This window comes from Bos indicus x Bos taurus, chromosome 12 (genome assembly GCF_003369695.1).
Source record: "Bos indicus x Bos taurus breed Angus x Brahman F1 hybrid chromosome 12, Bos_hybrid_MaternalHap_v2.0, whole genome shotgun sequence".
NCBI lineage: Eukaryota > Metazoa > Chordata > Mammalia > Artiodactyla > Bovidae > Bos > Bos indicus x Bos taurus.
The window spans coordinates 10,909,018-10,933,256 of NC_040087.1; the positions used below are offsets into that span (position 1 = coordinate 10,909,018).

The 24,239-nt window shown below is 39.1% G+C and overlaps 1 protein-coding gene across 4 annotated transcripts in view; it reads right to left on the bottom strand.

Annotated features, from left to right (window-relative positions):
- Positions 1-5,860: 5,860 nt before the first annotated feature.
- Positions 5,861-24,239, bottom strand: part of SUGT1 (SGT1 homolog, MIS12 kinetochore complex assembly cochaperone) — a 41,533-nt gene continuing 23,154 nt past the window's right edge. For all 4 annotated transcript variants that reach the window (XM_027557115.1, XM_027557114.1, XM_027557116.1 and 1 more), the window contains 3 exons: positions 19,772-19,862; positions 15,576-15,757; positions 5,861-6,413 (listed from right to left, as the gene is read on the bottom strand). In XM_027557115.1, the coding sequence (XP_027412916.1) occupies positions 6,312-6,413; positions 15,576-15,757; positions 19,772-19,862 (375 nt within the window). In that variant the 3' untranslated portion in view covers positions 5,861-6,311. The remainder of the gene's footprint in view (positions 6,414-15,575; positions 15,758-19,771; positions 19,863-24,239) is intronic.

Consider the following 24,239-nt stretch of genomic DNA (forward strand, 5'->3'; position numbering starts at 1 on the left):
AGAACCATCTGGATTAGGATAAATAGTTGTAGAATTAATGCCTTCCACCCATCAAAGCCCACGAGGTGGGTATTAGCCCAGTTTCATCAACAGGAAGACTGGGGCGCAGAGACATTAAGCACTGGCCCGCTGTCACACAGCTGGTAAGCAGTGTAGCCAGGACTGATCTCAAGTAGGCGGTCTTCAGAGTCCACGCGTTTAACCACTATGCAGCACTGCCACTTACTGCACTTAACGGAGCATTGAGCACACAGCACGTGTAATCGTTTACTGTTGTTTAGAGAGCTCATAGCTTGTACTGTGGAGCAGTATAGTTGCAAATGCCCATCTATAAGCACTGAAGACTATTTTATTCCTATTTTCCTCCTTGAAGTCATGGAGGAACTTCTGAATGACACAAGGCTCTCAAAAAAGTTTTAAAAAGGCAAACTTACTGAAGAGGAATTTGAGAAGGGGCTGTTGACAAGTGACAAAAGATCAACAAACACAGCAGATTTGGGGATCTCAGATTTGGAAGCTGACTGCTGATTCCCGCCCCTCAGGTGAAACACACGGGAGTGGGGAAGGCGGGGAGCTGGCCCCCACTCAGCAGACAGCTCAAGCTTCCTTCTACTGAACATCACAACTTCAGCAGCCGTCGGGGAGCTGCTGTTGCAGAAACGGCAGATGTGAGGGGTTTCACACTCATGAGCATTTTACTAAAAACATACCAGCCTTGAAGTCTTAACAGAAGAAAACCTAAATTTACTTAACCATAAATAACAGGTGTCAATATTTACTTTGATGGGTTACTTATTTGGTGGCTATTTTATACTTATTAAAGTTAATATAAAAGAATTATTTTGGGGCCAACAATACTGTTTTTGAAACATCTTTTTTATAACTGAACCTTGTAAGAGAAAATAAAGTCAATGAGATATGTATGAGAAGTCTCAATGCATACGTAAGAGTTAAAAAAATCAAATTCAAAAGCACAGCAAAGGTAACATTTGGAAGATTTCAGACAAGCCAAAATTGAGAACTTATGTAAAATGCTAACATGATTGGAACAAATAGACTAAATCTGAATCATTTCAATTTTACTGAAAAAATCAGGGATTCACTGATTCTAAAACGTGTAACTAGGTAGGAGAAAAACCTTAAGACAATTTTAGCATTTGAACAAGGAAAACTAGCGTGAGCTCCCAAGTTTAACGAACAAGAGTATGTCAGGAATAATGTGCTCGTCTTCTTTCAACTGTACAGCTGTAAGCGTATCTTGTTTCTCTGTAATTATCTGCATCTGAGAAAATAAAAATCTTTCACACAAGTCAGGACCACTTGCTTGTAATTACCTCCTCAAAAGGCAAGAGATCTAGACTCCTAGTAACTTTTCCTACTCAAGAAACTGATGACAATACTCTGATCTTTAAGAAATGTACTTCCCAGCCCATGTATAAGAATTTAAAACTTCAACTTGCACATTCTCTGCTTCACTGTCAGACACTTGATTCATTAATAAAAATCACTCAGTCACCCAATTCATTCAGTTGTAAAAAGCATGGGAACTGAAGTCTGATGGGCCGCACTCTGCTCCAATTCCAGCTCCACCGTTGATCAGTGGCGTGAACTAGGCAAAGAACTTCACTTGGGCCTGGTTTCCCTGATCTGATAGGATGGCATCACTACTTCACAAGGCTGTTACAAGGCAGTACAGACAGAACACACCTGGCCCATAACAGCCCTAGTACCAAACAGCTACCACTGTTACTGCCCTCACGGGTTAGCAATGTGTATGATTTTAGCTGATTTGGGGGGTAAGTTTACTGAGGGAGGAGGAGAGGCTAAGAGTTAAATTCATTTCAGAAGCAAATCGGAAGTGTAGCCCCCAGTAGTTACCCTTTTGAGTCAATCACTATTTCCAATTTACCCACAAGTTCCCGAGTGTTTCCAAAGTAAAATCTTGTGGTATGTCTAAGATGATTTTACAAGAGAATATGCACTGTTGGAGACAAAAGAAACTGGATCAATGCTGACAAACCCCTCTCATCTAGAGCTACACATGGGGTTTTCCCTGCTATTCTGGAGGCTAAGACGCCGTACTTCCATTTCAGGGGGAACTGGTTTGATCCCTGCTTTCAGGGGCACTTACGATCCCACAAGCACACGGTGCAGCCAAAGATAAACACTTCATGGACCCTCCTGGCCCAGAAACCACTATTTTGTCCTTTTAGCTTTTACATTTCCTCCCCCTTGCTTCCTCCAATGCAGAGATAATGGATATATACATATATATATTATTTTTTTGGATGGAGGATGCGGTCATCAAGATATCTATAACTCTATGGGGCTAAAATAGCAGGCAAGAGTGTAAAGGTAAACTTTTTATAGCTAGCTGGTACAAAAAAAAGCAGCTTGAGTAAACAAACAAAAACACACACAAAACACCCAGAAATGTTCACCTGTTTTTGGAAATGTTGGTAATAGCGACAAGTCAGAAACACGCACTCTAATTTGGATAACAAAGGTCTCCATAAAATGAAAGTTCGCTGGGCAGATCAGAGGGTCATTTAATAGGCAATGCTGCTCTGGGTCAATGATGTATCTCTCAGATCAATGACCTAATCTGACATGTAGATGAGTGGGGAAGGAGAGAAAGGTAAACTAGGAAAGGAGAGCCAAAAAATATTTCAGTACTGATTTAAAATGTCTATCTAAACTATTCATAATAGCATAGTGACATAACTTCATTTTAAATGTTCACTTGAAATTTATCTAAACAATCTATTTAGGACAGGTCAATTATTTTCTTCCTTATCCTATACAGTTAACCTGCTAAGAACATACAAGTTTTTCCAAACTCAGGGAGACAACAGCAATGATGAATCGATGTTTTGCAGTTAGTGAACACCACAAATCAAAGGAATGAAAATGCTGGGTCAGGGGAAACTATAAGTTATTAGTACAAACCTATCTTTTTCTTCACTCCAAATAAAGATAGAGAAACCAGGTTATTAAAGCAGCCACTCACTGCCTTTGTTAAAGACTGAACTTGCTAGCTATTAACTCTGAATGGTTAGGACACATGACAGCAAATTACCAAAACTGACCCGGGTGTTTCAAACCTGTTGGGGTAGCCACTAAAGAGACTATGTTATAGCAAAACTTAAAGCAGCAGATTATCCCGTTCAAGATTCTTTGGAGACAGTAAAATTCTGGGAAGCCATCGAAGTGCAAATAATTACAGACATAGGAAAAGAGACAGGCTTCCCAGGTGGTGCTAGCGGCACAGAACTTGCCTGCCATGCAAGAGATGCGGGCTCAATCCCTGGGTCGGGAAGATCCCTTGGAGAAGGGACTGGCAACCTGGAGAATCCCATGGACAGAGGAGCCTGGTGGGCTATAGCCCACAGGGTCGCAAAAATTCAGACACGACTGAAGCCACACACACACACACACACACACACACACAGAAGAGATAAAGAATCTAAGGAAAAAAACGTATTCCAAGACTATAGCCCACAGGGTCGCAAAAATTCAGACACGACTGAAGCCACACACACACACACACACACACACACACACACACACAGAAGAGATAAAGAATCTAAGGAAAAAAACGTATTCCAAGACTACAGCCCACAGGGTCGCAAAAATTCAGACACGACTGAAGCCACACACACACACACACACACACACACAGAAGAGATAAAGAATCTAAGGAAAAAAACGTATTCCAAGACTAAACATCAAAAAAGAAAACAAACGCTAAGAGGGGAAAAACGTAAGTTCTGAAGAAACAAAAGGATAACTAGGGCAGGAATGAAGGTCTGAGAACTGAAAATGGGAGTGTTGGAGTTTCCCGGTGGCTTAGTGGTTAGGACTCCAGTACTCCATGGTACTGCCATGACCCAGGGGGAAGGGAAGGGGAGAGCAGGGTGGGGGGAAGGGGTAGAGGAGGGGAGGGAGCAGGCAGGGAGGAAGAAAATGGGAGCCTAGAAAGAAAGTGGGACTAATTAATAACCAAGCTGAGATAGTAGACAATAAGTTAAGAGGCTCAAGATGAAGTTTTTAAACTTTCTGGAGTCATAAATTTTCATTGCACAGAACGGTAAAAGAGAAGTAGTACTTTAGCGTGTTACTTTAAGGCAAGCCATCCAAACCACTTCTTAAAATTCCCTTCTTCACCCATAAACCTACCCTATTTAGACTAGGCATTGTGTAACATAGTCATGTATATTAGGAACGCCATGTGGCACAGCAAAATCCTGAATCCCACATAGTTAGGCAACAGATAAACAAACTTTAGATAATACATCCTTTAAAATGCAAGCAAAACTATTAATAGTACTAGAACCTTTTCAAAAACCTGACTTCTGTTATAACAGTGTCATTCCTAAAAAAGAAGCTGCTTTCAAGAGGAAAAAATGCTTCTGTATTTAGAATCATGGACTTTTAATTAAACTTTAAGACCCTCTAGACTATTTACAGATAAAGGACCTAAGACACAGGAAGGCTGTCAGCCTGTTAAGGATTTTAGAGCTAATGGGTGGCAGGGACTTGCTGGAGCCAGGAGTCTTGTCTCTGGGGTGGTGCTGCAGGCCTCTGACTTACTAATTCTGTAACGAGAGCCCCCGAGGACTAACGGTACTGAGAAAACATCATCACTGCCTTGTTTCCCAAGCAGAAAATCTTAGAAATTCAGACATGCAACTTCATTTTGCCTTCTTTCAGTGTTCAAGAACAAAAAAAAAAGTAGCCCATATAACTCGAAGGGGCAGAAGGATAAGTGAAAACTGCGGCATGCATAAACGAGCAGTGACAACAGGCCGAGGCGTGGTCAGTATCACCCCAACTCCTTCCTCAAGAACTCTCCTACACATCACGCCGAGTGATCCAAATCAAAAGGCTGAGTCCCAACTCTTTGGACATGATGGCCGATCTGCCTCCCATTTACACCATCCTCTGCTGTGAGGGCACATGGTGGTACTGCTGCTGCTGCTGCTGCTGCTGCTTCAGTCGTGTCCAACTCTGGGCGACCCCATAGACGGCAGCCCACTAGGCTCCCCCGTCCCTGGGGTTCTCCAGGCAAGAACACTGGAGTGGGCTGCCATTTCCTTCTCCAAGTACATGGTACTGCTCTGCCACAAAACGTCAGTTAAGACCTAACAGACGCCAACCTCGAGGGCACTATGGCTCCGAAACTACAACAGGAAAGCCGATCAGGCCTACGGTCATCCGTGGCCTCTGCTTTGCAACAGCTTAGACTGCCAAGAATTTTAATCATAGAACACTTTTTCTATCTGAAACCTCTATTTATAATAAGTTCACCACTCAACCATTCCATAATTCCTTCATGAATGTTAATTTTCTCTCTCTGCTATATTATAAAGTCTTTGAAGTTAATGATCATGTCTTTTGGTTTTTGTATTCCCATGGTATCTATTTATTCTAGAAACAGAATACATACTAAATATATACATATTAATTTACCCTCTCAACAGCTGCCCTAAACCACAAGTAATCATGGGGCTGTGAGAAGACAGATTTTCTAATAAAGACAAAAAACACAAAAACCAAATCAAGCCACCAGTGCTGTAATTTCAGGAATCCTGCTGTGGCAAAAGCAGCAAGAAGTGGAGCTGGGCTCTTCTAAATCACTGTGTGACCCAGCTTTACAGATTAGACTTCAGAATAGTTAATTTACAGAATAGAAAACTCGGGTGTCAATGTTTTACACAGGAATTTGACAGGTAAGGACCAAAATTCTCAGTGCAATTACAAATATTTCTCATAAAAATAATCAAATGGGAATTCCTTGTGATAAATAATTTTTCAAAGTTTTCATTAAAAACTTAAGAAAAAGGTAAATAAACCAAACTTTTTCATAGAAAAATTGTATTTACAACTCCATTCAAAAGCAGTTTTTAAAAGCAAATGATCTAACACTGAAATTGAGAAATCTATGCTCACCCAAAGTTGCCAGGTCTCATAAATTATTAATAGAATACTGCATCAAAAATAAGGCAATTACCCAAGATACAACCATTAATGATTTCTCCACTCCCACTACTAGGTAGAAATAATCTGTCTAGTAGCAAAGGATACTTCATTCCATTTTAGCATATCTGAAATCCTTAAGGACAAAAGTGATAAAATATGATCTTCATTAGACTTTTAGAACACTTGAAGGAAAATAATTTCTAAAGCACAAAGAGGTAAAGAGGTATAATCTTTGAAAAGATGTACTCAGTGTTCAAAATTCAAGAATGCAATATTAATACACAATGGGCGTTAGGTGAATATATGCAATACAGTGAAAACAAATTTATTTAGTACTTTTTCCATTCCATATCATCAGGAGGATTGATTTCAACTTTTCTTTTACCTACATCAGACCAGTTGGTACTCAAAACTGTACCACCAGACTCCATCTGCAATAAGAAATAAAAATAGATTAATTCTTGGACCATATAATCCAAACAATTATTTTTCAAAAAATGTTCCAAGCACAGAGCACCAAACACAAGCTATGTTTGGCTCAACACACACAATATTTTAACGTTAGGCTTTCCAGGTAAGTTACTATACTTTGTAAAAACCTGAAAAGGAAACTCTAGTTACGTAGGAGGACCATGTCCACAGACACTGCCGTATAAAACACCATGTCTCCTTGCTGCTCAGCATAGAGATACGTATGGAAAAACTACCTTCAGATGAAACTGGCTCCCAAGGAAAATGATGATATAATCTCTTTTGCAGGGCTTAATAAAGATTTTGCAAGGTAAACTTTCTGGTTGGACAGAACTCTAGGAGTCTCTTAATGTTCTATGCCAAATACATGCAAGTGTACACTGGAATTATTTTTGAATCAAGGTACATACATATACAGATATAGCGTCTCAGGAAAGAATCTGCCATCTATTTACTACCCACTGAATATAACAGCTACCAACAATCCTATTCATAAATATATTAAAAAAATAAAGCTCTAGATACTGTTATCTTGGGGCTTCTCAGGGGGCTCAGTGGTAAAGAATCTGCCTGCCGATGCAGGTTCAATCCCTGGGTCAGGAAGATCCCCTGGAGGAGGAAATGGCAATTCATTTCAGCATTCTTGCCCGGGAAATCCCATGGACAGAGGAGCCTGGTGGGCTACAGCGTATGGGGTCACAAAAGAGTTGGACATGACTTAGTGACTAAACACCACTACCATTTGTAATCTTACTGCAATAAAAAAAAAATCACTGACTTAGATCACAGCAAGTAAGTTGTTAAAAACCTAAACATTTAAAAATAACCAACTTGTGTTATTGGTGAATGTATAGTTGTACATGCTACCACTATACTGGAGCCTCAAAACAATGCCAATGCCCCACACTCTCTGCCAAGCTCCTTCCCCTGGGTTCCTCCGCATGGGATGCTCTTCTCCCATGGAGAGAGATGCTTGACATGTCATCCTCCAAGTCTGATATGGCACCGTCTCTCTGTGGCCTCCTTTGACCCTATTTAGGATCCTAGCTACTTTCTCTCGTAAGATTTGTCTACTGGGTGAGCAACATTACCATTAATATAAATTGGATGACACTGCTCTGTTAAAATTGTAAGGATCTGCTTTCTTATACCTGCTTTCCACCCCTAGCTTCAAACTAAAGCTGAGAGTTTCTAAAAGGCAAGGAGCATATTTTACCAATACTTCCATGCTAGATCAATACTTCAGCATACATATTTTTACCATATATATTACCAATACTCAAATGCTAGATCAACACTTTACCATACACACCATACATATTTACCAGTACTTAAATGCAGTAGCCTGGCACATAGTAGGCTTCAAATAAAATACTGCATAAAGTGGGACAAGTCTATATAATAAATTACTCCTAACAGAACTGAAAACAGCAGATTTAATTTATAACCTGATCATGTTTGCTGATGACATTTATCTTCCCCTTTCTTCTCATGGACTGCAGTGCATCTGAGCACTCCCCTGATTTATTCTGTACACTTAGTCTTCTTGCCCAATTAGACTGAGAGATTACAGATGAGACACAGTTGCTTCTCTGTACAGGCAGACCTTATTTTATTGTGCCTCCCTTTACTGCACTTTATAGGTACTGCATTTTTTACAACTTGAAGGTTTGTGGCAACCCTGCATCACGTGAGCTGCTAAGTCACTTTTCCAACAGTGTGTGCTCACTCCATGTTTCTGTCACATTCTGCTAAGTCTCTTCTATTTCTAACTTTTCATTGTTATTATATTTGTTCTGAGAATCTGTGACCAGTGATCTCTGACGTTACTCCTACAAAAAACTACGACTTGCTTAAGACTCAGATGATAAAGTTAGCATATTTTAGCAATAAAGTATTTTTAAATTAAGGTACCTACACTGTTTTTTAGACATGTTATTACATACTCAACAGACTACAGCATAGTGTAAATGTAACTTTCATACAAACTAGAAAACCAAACAGTATGACTCACTTTATTGCAAGATTTGCTTTAAAATGGCAGTCTAGAATTAAATCCACAGTTCTCCAACGTATGCTGGTATTCCCACAAGGACAGAAGCCAAGTCCTTGCTATGTTCCAGATCAATGTTGCCAGAGGGCTTATTTATGTGTGTGTATAGTTCAATTACAATTAGCAAAGTTTCTATATGAAAACGGACACAGATTCCGTATCTTTGAAACTTTACACACTATTTTGTCTAGCAAGCTCTTAAAAAGTCAGTATTTAAACTAATTTCTGGGAATTACCTGCGGGCCCAGTGGTTAGGACTCCATGCTTCCACTAGAGGGGGCATAGGTTTGATCCCTTGCTAGGAAACTAAGATCCCACAAACTGCAGAGTGTGTGTGTGGCCGGGGGGTGGGGAGCAGGATGGTGGGGGGGCTGCTTTCTCCTTTTGGAGGCATTAATATACTTTTTCCTATTCTTTCCACTAAGTACAACTAAAAACATTGTATGTCATTTAAATAACAACTATAAGAGGACAAATCAGCTAGAGACCCTGGGACCAAAGGAACAACATGGTGGTGAGTTCTTTGGGCTTTCTTTTGCCTCATTTTTTCAAGAGTTGGAACTGCAGAAGCTGGAAATGCCAAAGGGTGTGACCAAAAAAACCCAACAAAAGGCTGCTTTCTCTAGCCAAAGGATGAAGACCAATAGGAAAACAGAAATCTTTTAGACAGTAATCACTCCAGTCAAGACCACAGTGAAGACTGTGGTCCATCTCCACCCAGACCAGCGCCGTGAAGAGCCTAGACTTCGATCCATGCTATGGTACCATGAACTGGCCTCCTCTGTTGACCGGGCCCAGTGGAAACCACCTATGCCCAGCAGTAACAAGGAGTGGCCCTGGGGGGTCTACAGAGGCAGAGTGGGATACGTGGATTTCTACCGCCACCTGGCTATAGTGAAGCAGTGACTTCCCTTCTTTTGCCAGAGTGGTTATCAGAGAAAGCTACTTCAGAAGGAAGGTTTAAATAAGATCTACAGTTTCATAACATGAAAATGTCCAGGTTTCAATTAGGTACCACTTGGCACTGATGAAAAACACCAAGAACCAGAAAGATTTCAGACTATATGTTTAATAAGAGAAGACAACCAATAGATGCTAACACAGAGATGACAGAGAAGTTAAAATTATCTGACATACTTTTAAAACAGTCAGGGTAAAAATGTTTCAACAAGAATTATGAACTAGCTTGAAACAAATAAAAGAAATAGAAACCTCAGTAAAGAAAGATATAAAGAAGAACCAAATAGAAGTTTTAGAATTGAAAAATACACTTGAAATAAAAAGATCGGTGAACAGGCTCAAGAGCAGAATAGAGAAAATAAAGAATCAGTGAACTGGAAAACGAACCTATATAAATTTGAATGACAGAGAGAAGAGAGATAAAATGAAGAGTCTCAGGAATATGTAGTACTATAACAAACTATCCAATATTTGTGTCATCAGGTTTCAGGAAGAAAAAAAACAAAGAAGGCAGGTTTGAAAAGGTACTCAATGATACAATGAATGAAAATATCCTAAAAGTGGCAAAAAACATAAATATATGGTTGCAAGAAACTGAGCAAATCCCAATCAGTATAAACCCAAAGAAATCCTTGCCAATACAGAGAATTTGTCATAGACAGATCTACTCTGAAAGAATGCCTTAAGGAACCTCTCTAGACAGAAAAGAAACAGTAGAAACTGGAACCCTGAAACACAGTAAGGAATAAAGAAAGGCCACAAGACAGAGAAATACAGGAGAACTTGCTTTTCCTCTTTTAGGTTTTCTGAATTACTACACTTTATGATGTGATTTCTAAATGTACGCACAAGAAATATTTAAGAAATTATAAATGAGAAAAGGTAAAAGTACATAAAGAGGTAACATTTCTAAATGTCACTCGGTTTCAAAAAATGATATCAGTAGACTAAGAGAAGTATAATATAGCTAATATAAAACCTAGAGCTACCACTAAAAATGCTACACAAAGAAATACACTAAAAAATACTAGATAAATCAAGATGAAATTCTAAAAAATGTTCATGTAATCACAGGAAAACAGGAAAAACAAAACCAGAAATACAGAACAAAGAGAAAACTTCCTTGGCAGACATAAGTCCTAATGTATCAATAATTAAATGTAACTGGTCCGAATGCATCAATTAAAAGAGCCTGGTAGAGTAAATTAGGAGAAGGAAATGGCAACCCACTGCAGTATTCTTGCCTAGAGAATTCTGTGGACAGAGGAGCCTGGTGGGCTGCTGTCCATGGGGTTGCGGAGTGGGACACGACTGAAGCAACTTAGCAGCAGTAGCATCAGAGTAAATTAAACAAAAACATGACATGAATACATGCTGTCCAAAAGATACTTTAAATATGACTTAGGAATCTGAAAAAGAATGAATATATGTGTGTGTGTATATATAACTGAATCACTTTGTAAACCTGAAATTAATACAACACTGTAAATCAACTATACTCCAATAAAATTTTTAAAAACTAAAATTTAAAAAAGTATGACTTAGGCAGACTGAAAATAAAAGGATGGAACAAGATATATCATGCAAAAATTAAACAAAAGACATAATCAGCTATATTAATATTAGCAAAAAAATTACCAGAGCTAGAGAATGACATTGTATAATGATAAAAAAGCAATCCACCATGAAAATGTAACAATCCTAAACACATATGAACTAAACAGAGCTGCAAAATATGTGAAACAAAAATTCACAAAACCTAAATATGAAATCAATAAATCCATGATTGTAGCTGAAGACCCTCTGTCAACAATGAACAGAACAGTAAGACAGAAAATCCACTCAGAATATTTTTTAAAAATTCAGTAAGATTATCAATCAACAGGATTTAACTGACATCTACAGAACACTCCATTCAACAAGAGCAGAATATACATTCTTTTCAAGTGGAACATATACTTAAAATAAGAAGTCTCAAGTGAAATAAAAATATATATTGAACTGAATAAAAATGAAAATATAAAATAAAAATTTGTAGGAGACAGTTAAAATTCCTGAGAGGGAAACATAGAGCATAAGCACATATAATAGAAAACAGAAATTAAAGAGTTGAATCAATAATCTAAGCACACATTTGAAGAACCTATTAAAAAAAGGAATAGCAAAATAAACCCAAATCCTTGGACTGCAAGGAGATCCAACCAGTCCATTCTGAAGATCAGCCCTGGGCGTTCTTTGGAAGGAATGATGCTCAAGCTGAAACTCCAGTACTTTGGCCACCTCATGCAAAGAGTTGACTCACTGGAAAAGACTCTGATGCTGGGAGGGATTCAGGGCAGGAGGAGAAGGGGACGCCAGAGGATGAGATGGCTGGATGGCATCACTGACTCGATGGACGTGAGTCTGAGTGAACTCCAGGAGCTGGTGATGGACAGGGAGGCCTGGTGTGCTGCGATTTATGGGGTCGCAAAGAGTCGGACACGACTGAGCGACTGAACTGAACTGAAGCATAAGGAAGAAAATAGTTAAAAGCAGAAATAAATGAAATTTAGAATAAAAAACAGGAAAAATTTAAGATCAACAGAAAAGCTGATTCTTTGGGGGAACCAAGAAAAAAGAGGGTGAAGTCAGTAAAACTGACAAACCCTAACAAGACAAAGACAAAAGAGAGAGAAAATACAAATTACTATCACAGGAATGAAATGGGTTATCACTACAGACCATGCTGGAGAAGGCAATGGCATCCCACTCCAGTACTCTTGTCTGGAAAATCCCATGGATGGAGGAGCCTGGTAGGCTGCAGTCCATGGGGTCGCTAAGAGTCGGACACGACTGAGCGACTTCCCTTTCACTTTTCACTTTCATGCATTGGAGAAGGAAATGGCAACCCACTCCAGTGTTCTTGCCTGGAGAATCCCAGGGACGGCGGAGCCTGGTGGGCTGTCGTCTATGGGGTCGCACAGAGTCGGACACGACTGAAGCGACTTAGCAGCAGCAGCACAGACCCCAAAGACATCAAAAGGCTAAGAAGGAAATCATACTAACAACTTAAACAAAACAGACCAATCCCTCAAAAACAAACTACCACAAGTCACTGAATGTGAAATAGTTAACTTGAACAGTCCTATAAGCTATCAGGATAATGAGATTCATAATTTAAAACCTCCCCAAAAAAGAAGTATCAAGGCCTAGATGGCTTCATTGGTTTAAAGAATCTTTAAAGACAAATTATCACTCATTCTACAAATCCATTCCCCTCAAAAAAGAGGACTGAGCACTTTCCTATTCATTCTATGAGGTATTACCCATATTACCCTGATACCAAACCAGAAAAGATTGGCACCAAAAAAAGGAACACTACAGACCAATATCCCTCATAAACACAGATACAAAAATGCTTAAAACATTTGAAAACAGAACTGAATAATATACTACAAAAAGAATTATACACTGACCAAGTGGGGTTTATCCCAAGGGTGCAAAGTTGGTTCCATGAAGAAAATAATATTAATCATATAAAATCACTACTTAAACAGGTTAAAGGAACAAAAAACCTACCTAACCATACTGCTTCAAAGCAGAAAAAACATTTCACAAGTCAACAGCCATTCATGATAAAAAAAAATCTCAGGAAAACAAAAACAGAGCAAAATTTTCTTAACTTGATAAGCATCTACAAAAACCTACAGCTAACATCATACTTAACAGTGAAACATTGAACAGTTGTTCCCTTAAGATGGGGAACAAGGCATGGATGTCTACTCTCACTAATCTTATTCAACGTAATAATGGGAGGTCTAGTCAATCAGTATAGCAATAAAAGGAGATAAACAGCACACATATCAGAAACGAAGAAATTAAACTGTTCCTACTTGAAGACTGTCTACACAGAAAATCACAAGCGATCTACCAAAAAAATCTCCCAGAACCAGTGAGTTCAACAAGGTCACAGAAGACGAGATAAACATTAAAAAACAAACAAAACCCTGTATTTCTAGACACTAGCAACAAACACATGCATAAGAAAATTAAATATATAATACCATTGACAATCACTCAAAGAAAGACCCAAATACTTTGGTGTATCACACATACTGGATTTAAATGCTGAAAAGTGTACAACAATGATGAAAGAAATAAGAGATCTAAATAAATGAAGCTGGAAGATTCGGCACAGTAAAGATGTCAATTTCTCCAAACTGGTATACAGCTCAATGTAATTCCTAACAGGACTTTTTCCACATTAGACAATCTATTCTAAAATTTATAGAAAGGCAAAGGAACTGAAATATCCAAAACAATTTTGAAAATGAAAAATAAAGTAGGGGAAATAAATCAGTCCAATTTCAAGACTTAAAATAGCAAGAGTAAGTTAGACTGTGTTATTAACAGAGCAACAGACACTCAGAACATGGAACAGGGACCCCAGAAACAGACTCAATGCTAATATGCTCAACTGATTTTTGAGAAAGATGAAAGGCAATTCAAGGAAGGAAAGACAGCCATTTCAACAAATGGTGCTGGGGCAACTGAACATACACAGGTCAAAAAAAAAAAAAGCTTAACCTGCATCTCATACTTCATATAAAAACTAACTCAAAATGGATCATGGACTAAGATGCAGTAAGTAAGAAAAACTTTTATTAAAACAAAGAACGCAGGGACTTCCCTGGTGGTTCAGGGGTTGAAAGTCTGCCTTGCAGTGCAGGGGATGTGGGTTCGATCCCTGGTCAAGGAACTAAGATCCCACATGCCACAGAGCAACTAAGTCTGTGCACTGCAACTACTGAAGCCCGCACACCCCAGTTAGAGAGTCCGCGTGCTGCAACGAGATGGCGCAGGAGGCAACAAAGATCAGCAGCTAAGAACCCACACAGCCAAATAGGTAAATTTTTTTTTTTAAAAAAAAGGAACACAGAAGAAAATCTTTGAGATCTAGAACTAAGCAAAGAGGTCTTAGAACCTGACACCAAAACCATGATCCTAAAACAAAAAATTGATACATTGGACTTCATCAAAATTATACTTCAGCTCTGCTAAAGAAAAGAAGATGACAAGCTACAGACTGGGAGAAACTATTTGCAAACTCCGTATCTGACAAACTCGCCAGATTAGTGGCTGCCATGGGCTAAGGACAGGTAGGAAAGAAGGGTGTGAATGGGTATAAGATGACAACGATGAGGGAGTCCTGCGGCAACAGAAATGTTCTCTATCTTAACTGTCAACATCATGGCTGTAATATTAATTCTGCAAGATGTTTCCACTGGGGAAATCCATAAAAGATAGAAGGCATCTCTTGTACTTTCTCCAACTGTATGTGAATCTACAATTATCTCAATGTAAAAAGTTTAATATAAAAAAATTGTAAAGCAATAGTGAAAAGCACAGTCATGATCAGTTACCACGTGGTAACTTGATATGGAATATCTAAGCCTCAAACACACTTATTACCCGTATGTTAATTAATTTTAATTATTAAATATTAACTTTAACTTTCTACTGTAAAAATAAATGCTTTAAAAGAAGACAGTGACACTTCCAGAGCTACAGGTGAAAGTCCAATGATTACAGCTTCAAGCAAAATCTACACGGTTCTACAGAACTGAGGCCTAATTCAGGTGGTATTCATGCCTTGGCAAAGAGCCTGAATTTTCTTAACAGAAATTATTAACAAACCAGTGGATAATCAAAGTGCACCGACCACTTGCCCAGCACTGTTCTGGAAGTCTCCCTTCTATCTTCCTCATCCTTGACACTGAGATTACATATGCTACTAGATGGAAAACACTGGACACTCACTCAGCTACTGTGATAAATCTGACTAGAATAACTCCTATCACCCACTCTAACCTTGGGATCTCAAGTCTTTCCAGTTCTAACTCCCTGATGAAAAAAATTTATGTGGACCACACCATTTGTTTCTCACCTCTTCCACAAGTCCCCAACTTTCTTGAAAGATAATTAAGTTTCAAGCAAGAAGACATGGTCAGACAAAGCCCATTTAAAATGGTCTCCCAACTACAGTACATACAATCTGATCTCTTTACTTATATTTTTAATTTCTGAAATTTACTACTATAATAGATTTTCTTAAAGTTTATGTTCTTACAAATGATTTGTTCATGGCACGTTTCACTTCATCAGAGCCATCTGAATAGATCTGCTGAAACAATTTGTTTAAAGCTGCATCTCCCTCCAACTTTTCATTCTTTTCTTCTTCTTTGATCTCACCGACCAATTTATCCCAATTTCTTGTATAATGAGATGATGATGGATATAGGTTTTTTACATCTATGGAGTAAAAAAAAGAAGTGATTAATCAACATTTGTCAATTGTGTCAAGCACACGTAACTTTGTGACCATGGTGTACACATCTCAGCAAATAGTTTAAGTCATTAAAGATTTCATGTTTGTAATAGATGTCTTTCTGATATATAAATCAATAATTAACATTTAAAACCTCTAAAGACTGAATCGGTAAGCATAATGTAAAATCTGTAAATTTCTTTTGAGCAAAATAACTCATAGTGTAAACTTTTGGTACATTATGCAAAACTAGATTAACAAAGAAACCCTCCATGTTACTAATAGGAGAAACTGTGTGAGAAGCATACAGGAACTTCTAAGACCCATTTATTTTTATTCATTTCTGACTGTGCTGGGTCTTCACCGCTGCAGGCTTTCTCTAATTGCGGTGACTGGGGGCTACTCTTGCCGTGTGCAGGCTTCTCACTGCAGTGTCTTCTTTTGTTCCTGAGCTCAGGCTCCGGGCATGCAGGCTTCAGGAGTTGTGGCAAACAAGCTCAGGAGTTGCAACCCACGGGCTCCAGAGTGCTGGCTCTGTAGTTGTAGCACACAGGCTTAGCTGCCCCACAGCATGTGGAATCTTCCCAGATAAGGGATCAATCTGGTGCACTCTGCATTGGCAAGCAGATTCTTAATCACTCAACGGACCACTAGGGAAGCCCACATACAGGAACTTTGATGTTTACAGAAAAGGTGCAAAGATCGTACCAACAATTCTAAAAATATTGACTTTTAAAATAGATACTTCATTAACAAACTTTCTCTAAACAAAGCTTTAACAAATGTTAGAAAATACAGCTTCTAGGGCTTCCTTGGTGGCTCAGTGGTCAAGAATACACCTGTCAATGCAGGAGACACCACTTCGATCCCTGGTCCAGGAAGATACCACATGCCACGGAGCAACTAAATCTGTGTGCCACAATTACTGAGCCAGGGATCTAGAGCCCGGGAGCTGCAACTACTGAGCCCATGCACCTCAGCTACTGAAGCCTGCCCACCCTAGAGCCAGCGCGCCCCAAGAGACGAAGCCTGCGTATCCAACTGGAGAGCAGCCCCCACTTGCCACAACTAGAGAAGGGCCGTGTGACAACAAAGACCCAGCAAAGCCAAAAATACATAAAATGATATTGATGTGTGTGTGTGTGTGTGTGTGTGTGTATAAAGCAGCTTCTCCTAAGGTACTTATATCTTTATATTTTTAATTTGAAACTGAAAACAATGACATGCCATTTGACATTGCCATGCCATCTGACAGTGAGTTAAGACTCCATCCTCTCACCACATTAAAAATACCAGATTACTTCAACAGGAGGAAACAATAAAGAATTCTTGAATGCTGAAAAATACTACATGATGATCCAGAGGTCAGTGCCCACATCACATGCACACAGGAAATAGTATTACTTGGAGGGCACATAGGGATTAAACAGAGGCTGCTTGCAGCCAGAGAGGCAACCAGCCCAGGGAGATTCAGGGCACTGCCAAAGCTGCCCCAAAGACCAAGGGAAACAAGGTCTTGACACACAAATAGTTTAAAAGAAACTAACCAGATTACCTAAGAACCGTTAAGAGCAGTTCTGTTCATTATTCAATGGAAATATAATCCACAAATGTGAGTCACAAATATAATTCTAAAATTTCAAGTAGTCTAAAAAAATGTCTTATTTAGCCTAACACATCCAAAACAGTATCAGTTCAACATGAAATCAATATAAAAGTATTAATATATTTTGTATATACTTTTCACACTAAGTCTAAAATCTGGTATGTATTTCACCCTTAGAGCACATCGCAATCCTGACTAGTCATATTCCAAGTGGTCAACAGGTACAGGTGGTTTGCAGCTACTACACTGGATGGTACAGCTAGAGAGCCTTAGAAAAAAACATTCAAAATTTCCCTATGAATTAGGACATGTTAATGCTAGTCTACATGTCCCTCTTCCACTATTGCCTTTCTATATATCCCCTTTCTCAAAAGAGTTGAGAAACTCATCGTTCACTCTGTTTTCCATCCTTTCTCTTCACCTCTCTCCCTGCCCATCTCACCACCCAATCCCTAACAAAACAAAATGACAACACACCAGTTTTATACAGGGCAAGCAAACTGTTTTCCAAATTCTATCCACCTGTCCTCTACCAGTAATCTCTATCTTTTGTACATTTTTCACTAGGAGCCAAGAAAACAAAAAACGCATGCCAATGGTAAATTAAGAACTTAGGACACACGGGTTTAATTAATCCTGATGCTGATTTGCCAGATGGGACCACAGTTCTCATCTCCATTTTACAGATAAGAAAGCTGGCACAGATAGGTTAACAACTTGCCCTTATCTGCAGTCTCCAGCTTGTCAAACAATCTGACAAGCACATTAACCCCTTACAAAATATAAAACCGGTCAGGAGGAATACCATCTTGAATATTCAAGGCATTGAGTTTAAAAAGAGTTTGTATCTATAACACCAAAAAAATCTTTAATCTCAGAAAACATTAATACCTGCAGGTGGCAGATGAGCTACTCAGAGACAGGTAACCTAACTTCTTGCTTATTCACTCTAACATCAACTAACTGTAAAGCTACTCATGTCAGCACAGACTTCCCACTGTTAGAAAACGCAGCAACAAGCAGTATCACACATGGGGCAGAAGAACCGGACCCGGACTCTGAAGACCTGGATTTAGTCCTGGACAATGGAAACTGCTGGGTAATCTCAGGCAAGATGTCTAACCTTTCTGAGCCCGTAAGATAGGAGGAACAATACGAGGTCACTTGCTATACAGGGCTGCTGCTAGAACTAGGTGAGACACTACATTTAAAATATTTCTTTAAAGAAATGCTTTAAGCTATATATAAACCTCAATCCAAAAATCTCTGGGAGTCGGCCCCATGAGAAGCACATAACATCTTTACCAAATCTTTCACATACAGCAGGGCACAGAAGCTTAATAAACAGCTTATATACCAACTTGAAGCATTTCGATTCCAAAAAATTACCTGCGAGGGTAAATTTCCTGGCTCTGCTGTAGGTTAGCTACAGTTAGCTATGACAGTATCATGCAAGGAAACCGGGTGAAGGGTACATCGGACTCGAGTATTTCTGCAACTTCTATTAGAACCTAAAATTATTTCAAAATAAAATTTGAAGATGAATGCTCTACTGGCGAACTTGGCATTTTCTACAAGGTGCCACAATGAAGCTGTATTCTGTATTACAGAAGAAAGCAGTGAAAAATCAAAAAGTAGCTGAAACAAAGTCACCTCATTTTAGTCATCAAATCAGAGCATTATCTCTAATCAAAAGGTAATCTCTCTCCATTCATTAATGAGGTCATTGCTATAAAATACAGCCTTAGACTGTAGGTCTAAGTGCGTCCCACAGATTAATCATTGCATTAGAAAAACACCTGTCTACTGCCTATGCTTAGAATTGACCCCAACATAAAGTAGTCTTTTCCTTAAAGGATTAAGCAATCAACCCTTGTTTTCTACTCTACTCATAGGCTTGCCTTAGGTCTTCATTAGCTGTCTGCCTCCACCTCTTAGAAAAATAGTGAAATGTGCTAGACACTTCTCTGGGAAGCCCTGAAATTCCAGGAAATTAGAGTTGACTATTTTAGAAGAAACAGAAAGGCATAAATAAGAGGGGAGAAAGGAAGAGCGGGAAATATATCAGCAGAGTAAAACTATTACACATAAAAAACAGGAAAGGCCAACACACAAAAACAATCCCCAGCCAATGTCACAAACTGACATGGTAAACAATAAACTCCAATTCCCTCTGGGCTCTGATGCCATTCATTTGTATTCTTATGGAGTTTAAGAAGTTAGAACCATCATTAAGAAATATTTTGTATTCACTACAGAGCAACCATATTATACTCCGTGTATTTTATCTTGAGAACATAAATAATGAAAGTAGAAAGAATACTCATCACTATTTAATTTCAACTATATAACACGATATGAATCTAAAGCTCACCAAGGCCAGAAAACAAACCTGCTATGAACGGTTTGGGGTTAGGCACATCTCCTTGCCCCTCTAGCTTTTCCCATCTCACAGCCTCTGGCTTTTTCATTTTAATTTCAATCTGGAGGAGACACCAAACAAAATCAATTATTCAATGTAAAATACAGAAAACAGTTAAAAAGAAAAAGCAATTTCCTTAAGTTATCAATGTTTTGTAAGAATTAATAGTGTCCTTGCTTCCAAAGCTAAATTAAAAAGCTAAATTCGGAGAACTCTGAAACAATTACTTTGTTTCTACTTAAAATCCACCTTCAAAAACAATACACATACACACTATAAATTACAATTAAGAGTCTAGAAATCCACATGCTTTTCTTCTTTTAAAGCGGTGTTCTCAACTGGGGTGATTTTGTCCCCGAGGGGTATTTGGCAATGTCTGGAGACACTGCTGGGTCATCACAACTGAGGCACAGGTGAGGAGAGGCTGTGTGTGTGTCTGCTCAGTTGCTCAGTCCGACTCGGCGACCCCACGGACTGTAGCCCACCAGGCTCCTCCATCTGTGGGATTTTCCTAGTAAGAATACTGCAGTGGGTTGCCAGTTCCTCCTCCAGGGGATCTTCCCCACCCAGGGGTTGAACCGGTGTCTCCTGCATCTCCAGCATTTGGAGGTGGCCTTTTTTTTTTTTTTTACCACTAAGCAACCTGGGAAGCTCCTGAGGAAAGGAAAGGGGGTGCTACTAAATATAAATATCCTACAACATAAAGGGTAACACCCACAACAAAGAATTACCCAGCCCCAAATGCTAACAGTGCCCACCACTGAGAAACTGTTCTAAAGGAGTTACTATGTATGTGTGTACATTAACCTGTTTCAAAGTAGAAAAACTTATTTCATTGTATAAAAATATCAAAACAAGTAAAACTAAGGGAAGTCATCAGTTAGATCCCTTAAATTATAACTTGCTTAATAATAACATCCTGTAACTTGCCTTTATTGACTGAAGTCACTTTAATTGTTCTTGCAAATTGCATACCCTCCAAGTTTCGTGTAGCATGAAGACACCTTTAAGCACCAACTATATAAAACGCCTCTGACGTATGGGTCATTATGTTAGTGACCCACTGGTGAAAAACTAACTGCAGTTTTGGACCATGAATTTTAAATCGTTATAACTAGGTTCAAACACATCTTTATCAATCAAAATAGGAACCATTACAATCAACACATTTTGCCAACGAGAAATAAGTGTGTTTATTCCTGTAGCGTAAAAATCAGTGCTTTGGATTCAATGAACTCTTGAAAGCACGTTCTGCCTCCTGCTGGCTGTGGGAGCATTTTTCCTGCAAAAAGCTGTCGAGATCCTTGAAGTGGTAGTCCATTGGTGAGTGGTCAGGTAAATATGGCAGATGATGCAAAACTTCATAGCCTAATTCGTTTAATTTTTGAAGTGCTGGTTGTCAATGTGCAGCTGGGCAGTGCCATGGAGACAAACTGGGCCCTTTCTGTTGAGCAAGGCCAGCTGCAGACACAGCAGTTTGCAGTGCATCTCATCCATCTGCTGAGCATACATCTCAGATGCAATGGTTTCAGAAAGCTGTAGTCATTGGGACAGGCAGCAGACCACCAAAAAGTGACCGTCACCTTTTCTGGTGCAAGTTGAGCTTTGGGAAGTGCTTTGGAGCTTCTTCTTGGTCCAACCACTGAGCTGGTCATCACCAGTTGTACAAAATCTACTTTCCATCCGTCACAATCCACTGAGAAATGGTTCATTGTCGTTGCAAAGGGTAAGGGAAGATGACACTTCAAAACAATGAGTTTTTGATTTGCAGTCAGCTTATGAGGCACCCACTTATCCAGTTTTTTCACCTTTCCAATTTGCTTCAAACGCCAAACGACCACAGAACAGTCAACACCGAGTCCTTCGGCAACGTCTCACATAGCTGGAAGAGATCAGCTTCGATGCACATCCATTAGCAGTTTCTGGGCCAAATGAGTTCTTGATTTGAGTTGTCTCTGCAGCATTATGACCCATTTTGAACTCAAATAAGATAACTGCTCTAATTTTTCTTTTTATCTAACATCATTTCCCTAGTCTAAAATAAATACAAACAGCAAGTAGTAAGTCATTAGCAAAAAAAAATGAAAGAAATGTGCATTAAAATGATGTATAACATATCCACATTTATATAAGAAGGTATTCTAATATCAAAAAGCAAAGTTCAACAATTACTTTTGCAGACGGTAAAGCAACCGCCTGCAATGCAGGAGACCAGGGTTCAACCCCTGGGCTGGGAAGATCCCCTAGAGCAGGAAATGGCAACCCACTCCAGTATTCCTGCCTGGAGAATCCCACGGACAGAGGAGCCTGGTGGGGGGCTACAGTCCATGGCGTTGTGAAGGGTCAGACATGACTGAGTAACTAACACACAACAGTAATGGTAACTCTTTCTGGAACATAGAGCTAGTCATGCCCAGTTAAAACTGGTCAAGACCACTGACCATTCAACTGGGCCTCCATGAGTTTGACCTCAGAGGGCCAAAAAATGTCACCCTCAGATCATGCTAATGCCATTTTCTGAACATGCATCTCATGAAGAAACGTGTGACTCAGATATGCCTATGCAGGACACCAATGACTTCACTTCATCATCCTTCCCTTCCCCCACCCCTCAGACCACCTTACTTCTTTATCCCATAAATATCCCAAGTCTGTCGCCTCTGGAAAGGCAGATATAAGATTTTTTGTTGTTGTTCTCCTGTCTCTTCATTCAGCTGCCTCATGAATAAACTCGTTCTCTTCTGCAAATATCAGTGTCTTAGTGTTTGCCTTACTGTGCATTGGGTAAATGGGCCTGCTTTGATAACACAAGTAATGATAACATTTTTACAATCACTGGTTCAATAATCATCAAACATCTACCACGAGCAAGGTATAGTCTTCAGGAATGTGAGGGATTTTTTACATATTAAAAAATAATATGTGGTCATCCCTGACCACTCACTAGTGTGTGAAGCACTTGAAGAAAGGCAACTAAATGTTCTAAACACTCAGGAGAGATCACACTGGCTGTGAACAGGAAGGTTTCCAGGCACCTTGAGGGCTGTGAGAGGCAGGAGCATTTACAGTGATGGCAAGGGTCTCCAGAAGCAAAGGGAACTGCCAAAAACTAGAGCCCCAAGGTAAGAAAGGACAATGTCATCAGGCAGCAAAGAGAAGATCAGTTTGCCTCAAGTCCAGGATTTTCGTTAAAGCAGTGAAAAATAGACGGAAAAAAAAGGTGCAAGACAGACCATGAAGACTTCTGAGGGCTAAACTAAGGCCGCTTATTACAGTGAAATGTTAAGAGCTCCCTAAAAGCATCTTTTACTCTCTAATCAAGGCTGGTCCCCTAGAATCTACCTAACATACACTCACAGAGCACTGTGTTAGCCCTCACACACACTCACAGAGCACTTATCACCTTACATTCTCCTTATTCAAATAATGCTCAGCCCCAATTTGAGCCTAGCAGAAATCAGCATTTATAGTGCTGGTAAACACAGTAATAACCATTATGCAAATAGTTTTAAGAATCAAGTTAGAATTTTATATTCTAATGTTTTTTCTAAGAAAATAATCACGACTTTTTAAGTAAGAAAAACACCCAAAAGACAAGCCTATTATGTCCACTTTGGTTCTTTGATCTCTTTGGTGAAGATGAATCATTTAAAGTAGCAATTGCTGGTAATCTTTCTACCAAAAGAGTTTAGGGAGAAAATCCTTAAAATCTTCATTTTAAAATACTTTAAGAAAACACTAACAGTAATCTGTCAGTATTTTCAGTCAGATATGAAGTGATGGGTATAAAAGGGGTGTGGACTGAGTATTTTCTTAAGGTGCCCAGAAATGTAACAAAAAATGTGTTCATGAGAGAAAACATGAAACAAATCTCACTGGAAAAGAAGCAAAACAATCAGTCTTTTAAATGTAACACACGTATTTAAATTCTACATGCATAAAAACAAACATTTACAAGGATCTCCAGAATTCTGTAAAGTGAACTATGACTTAACGTGCATAAAGCGAAATACTGCCACTATTTCCTCACACCCAGTATGAGGACTCTGGTCATTTTCAGTTGTCACTGTTGCAACCTTTATCAAAAAGGGACAGAAATCCAACAGTCAGCAATGACACAAAAAATTACTGAAAAGGACTATTAATATTATAATAAAATTTAAAACTGCATCTTACTCCTTTAATTTTCAACTTATCTAGAAATGAAGACTTCACAAGCAGTGTGTACATCACCAGTATCCTTTAACTTCAGCCATGGGGCACCCCATGCTCACACCACGTTTTCCTGTACTAAGAACTGTCTATAAAAAGTCCCTCGCTTCACCTGAATAGCAGCACACACTAGCATTGGCATCTCTGAAAGCCACTACAACCTGAGTAATTGTGCATTATGAACAAAGAGGCCTTTATAAAGCCCAAGTCAAAGCTCTAAGTAACA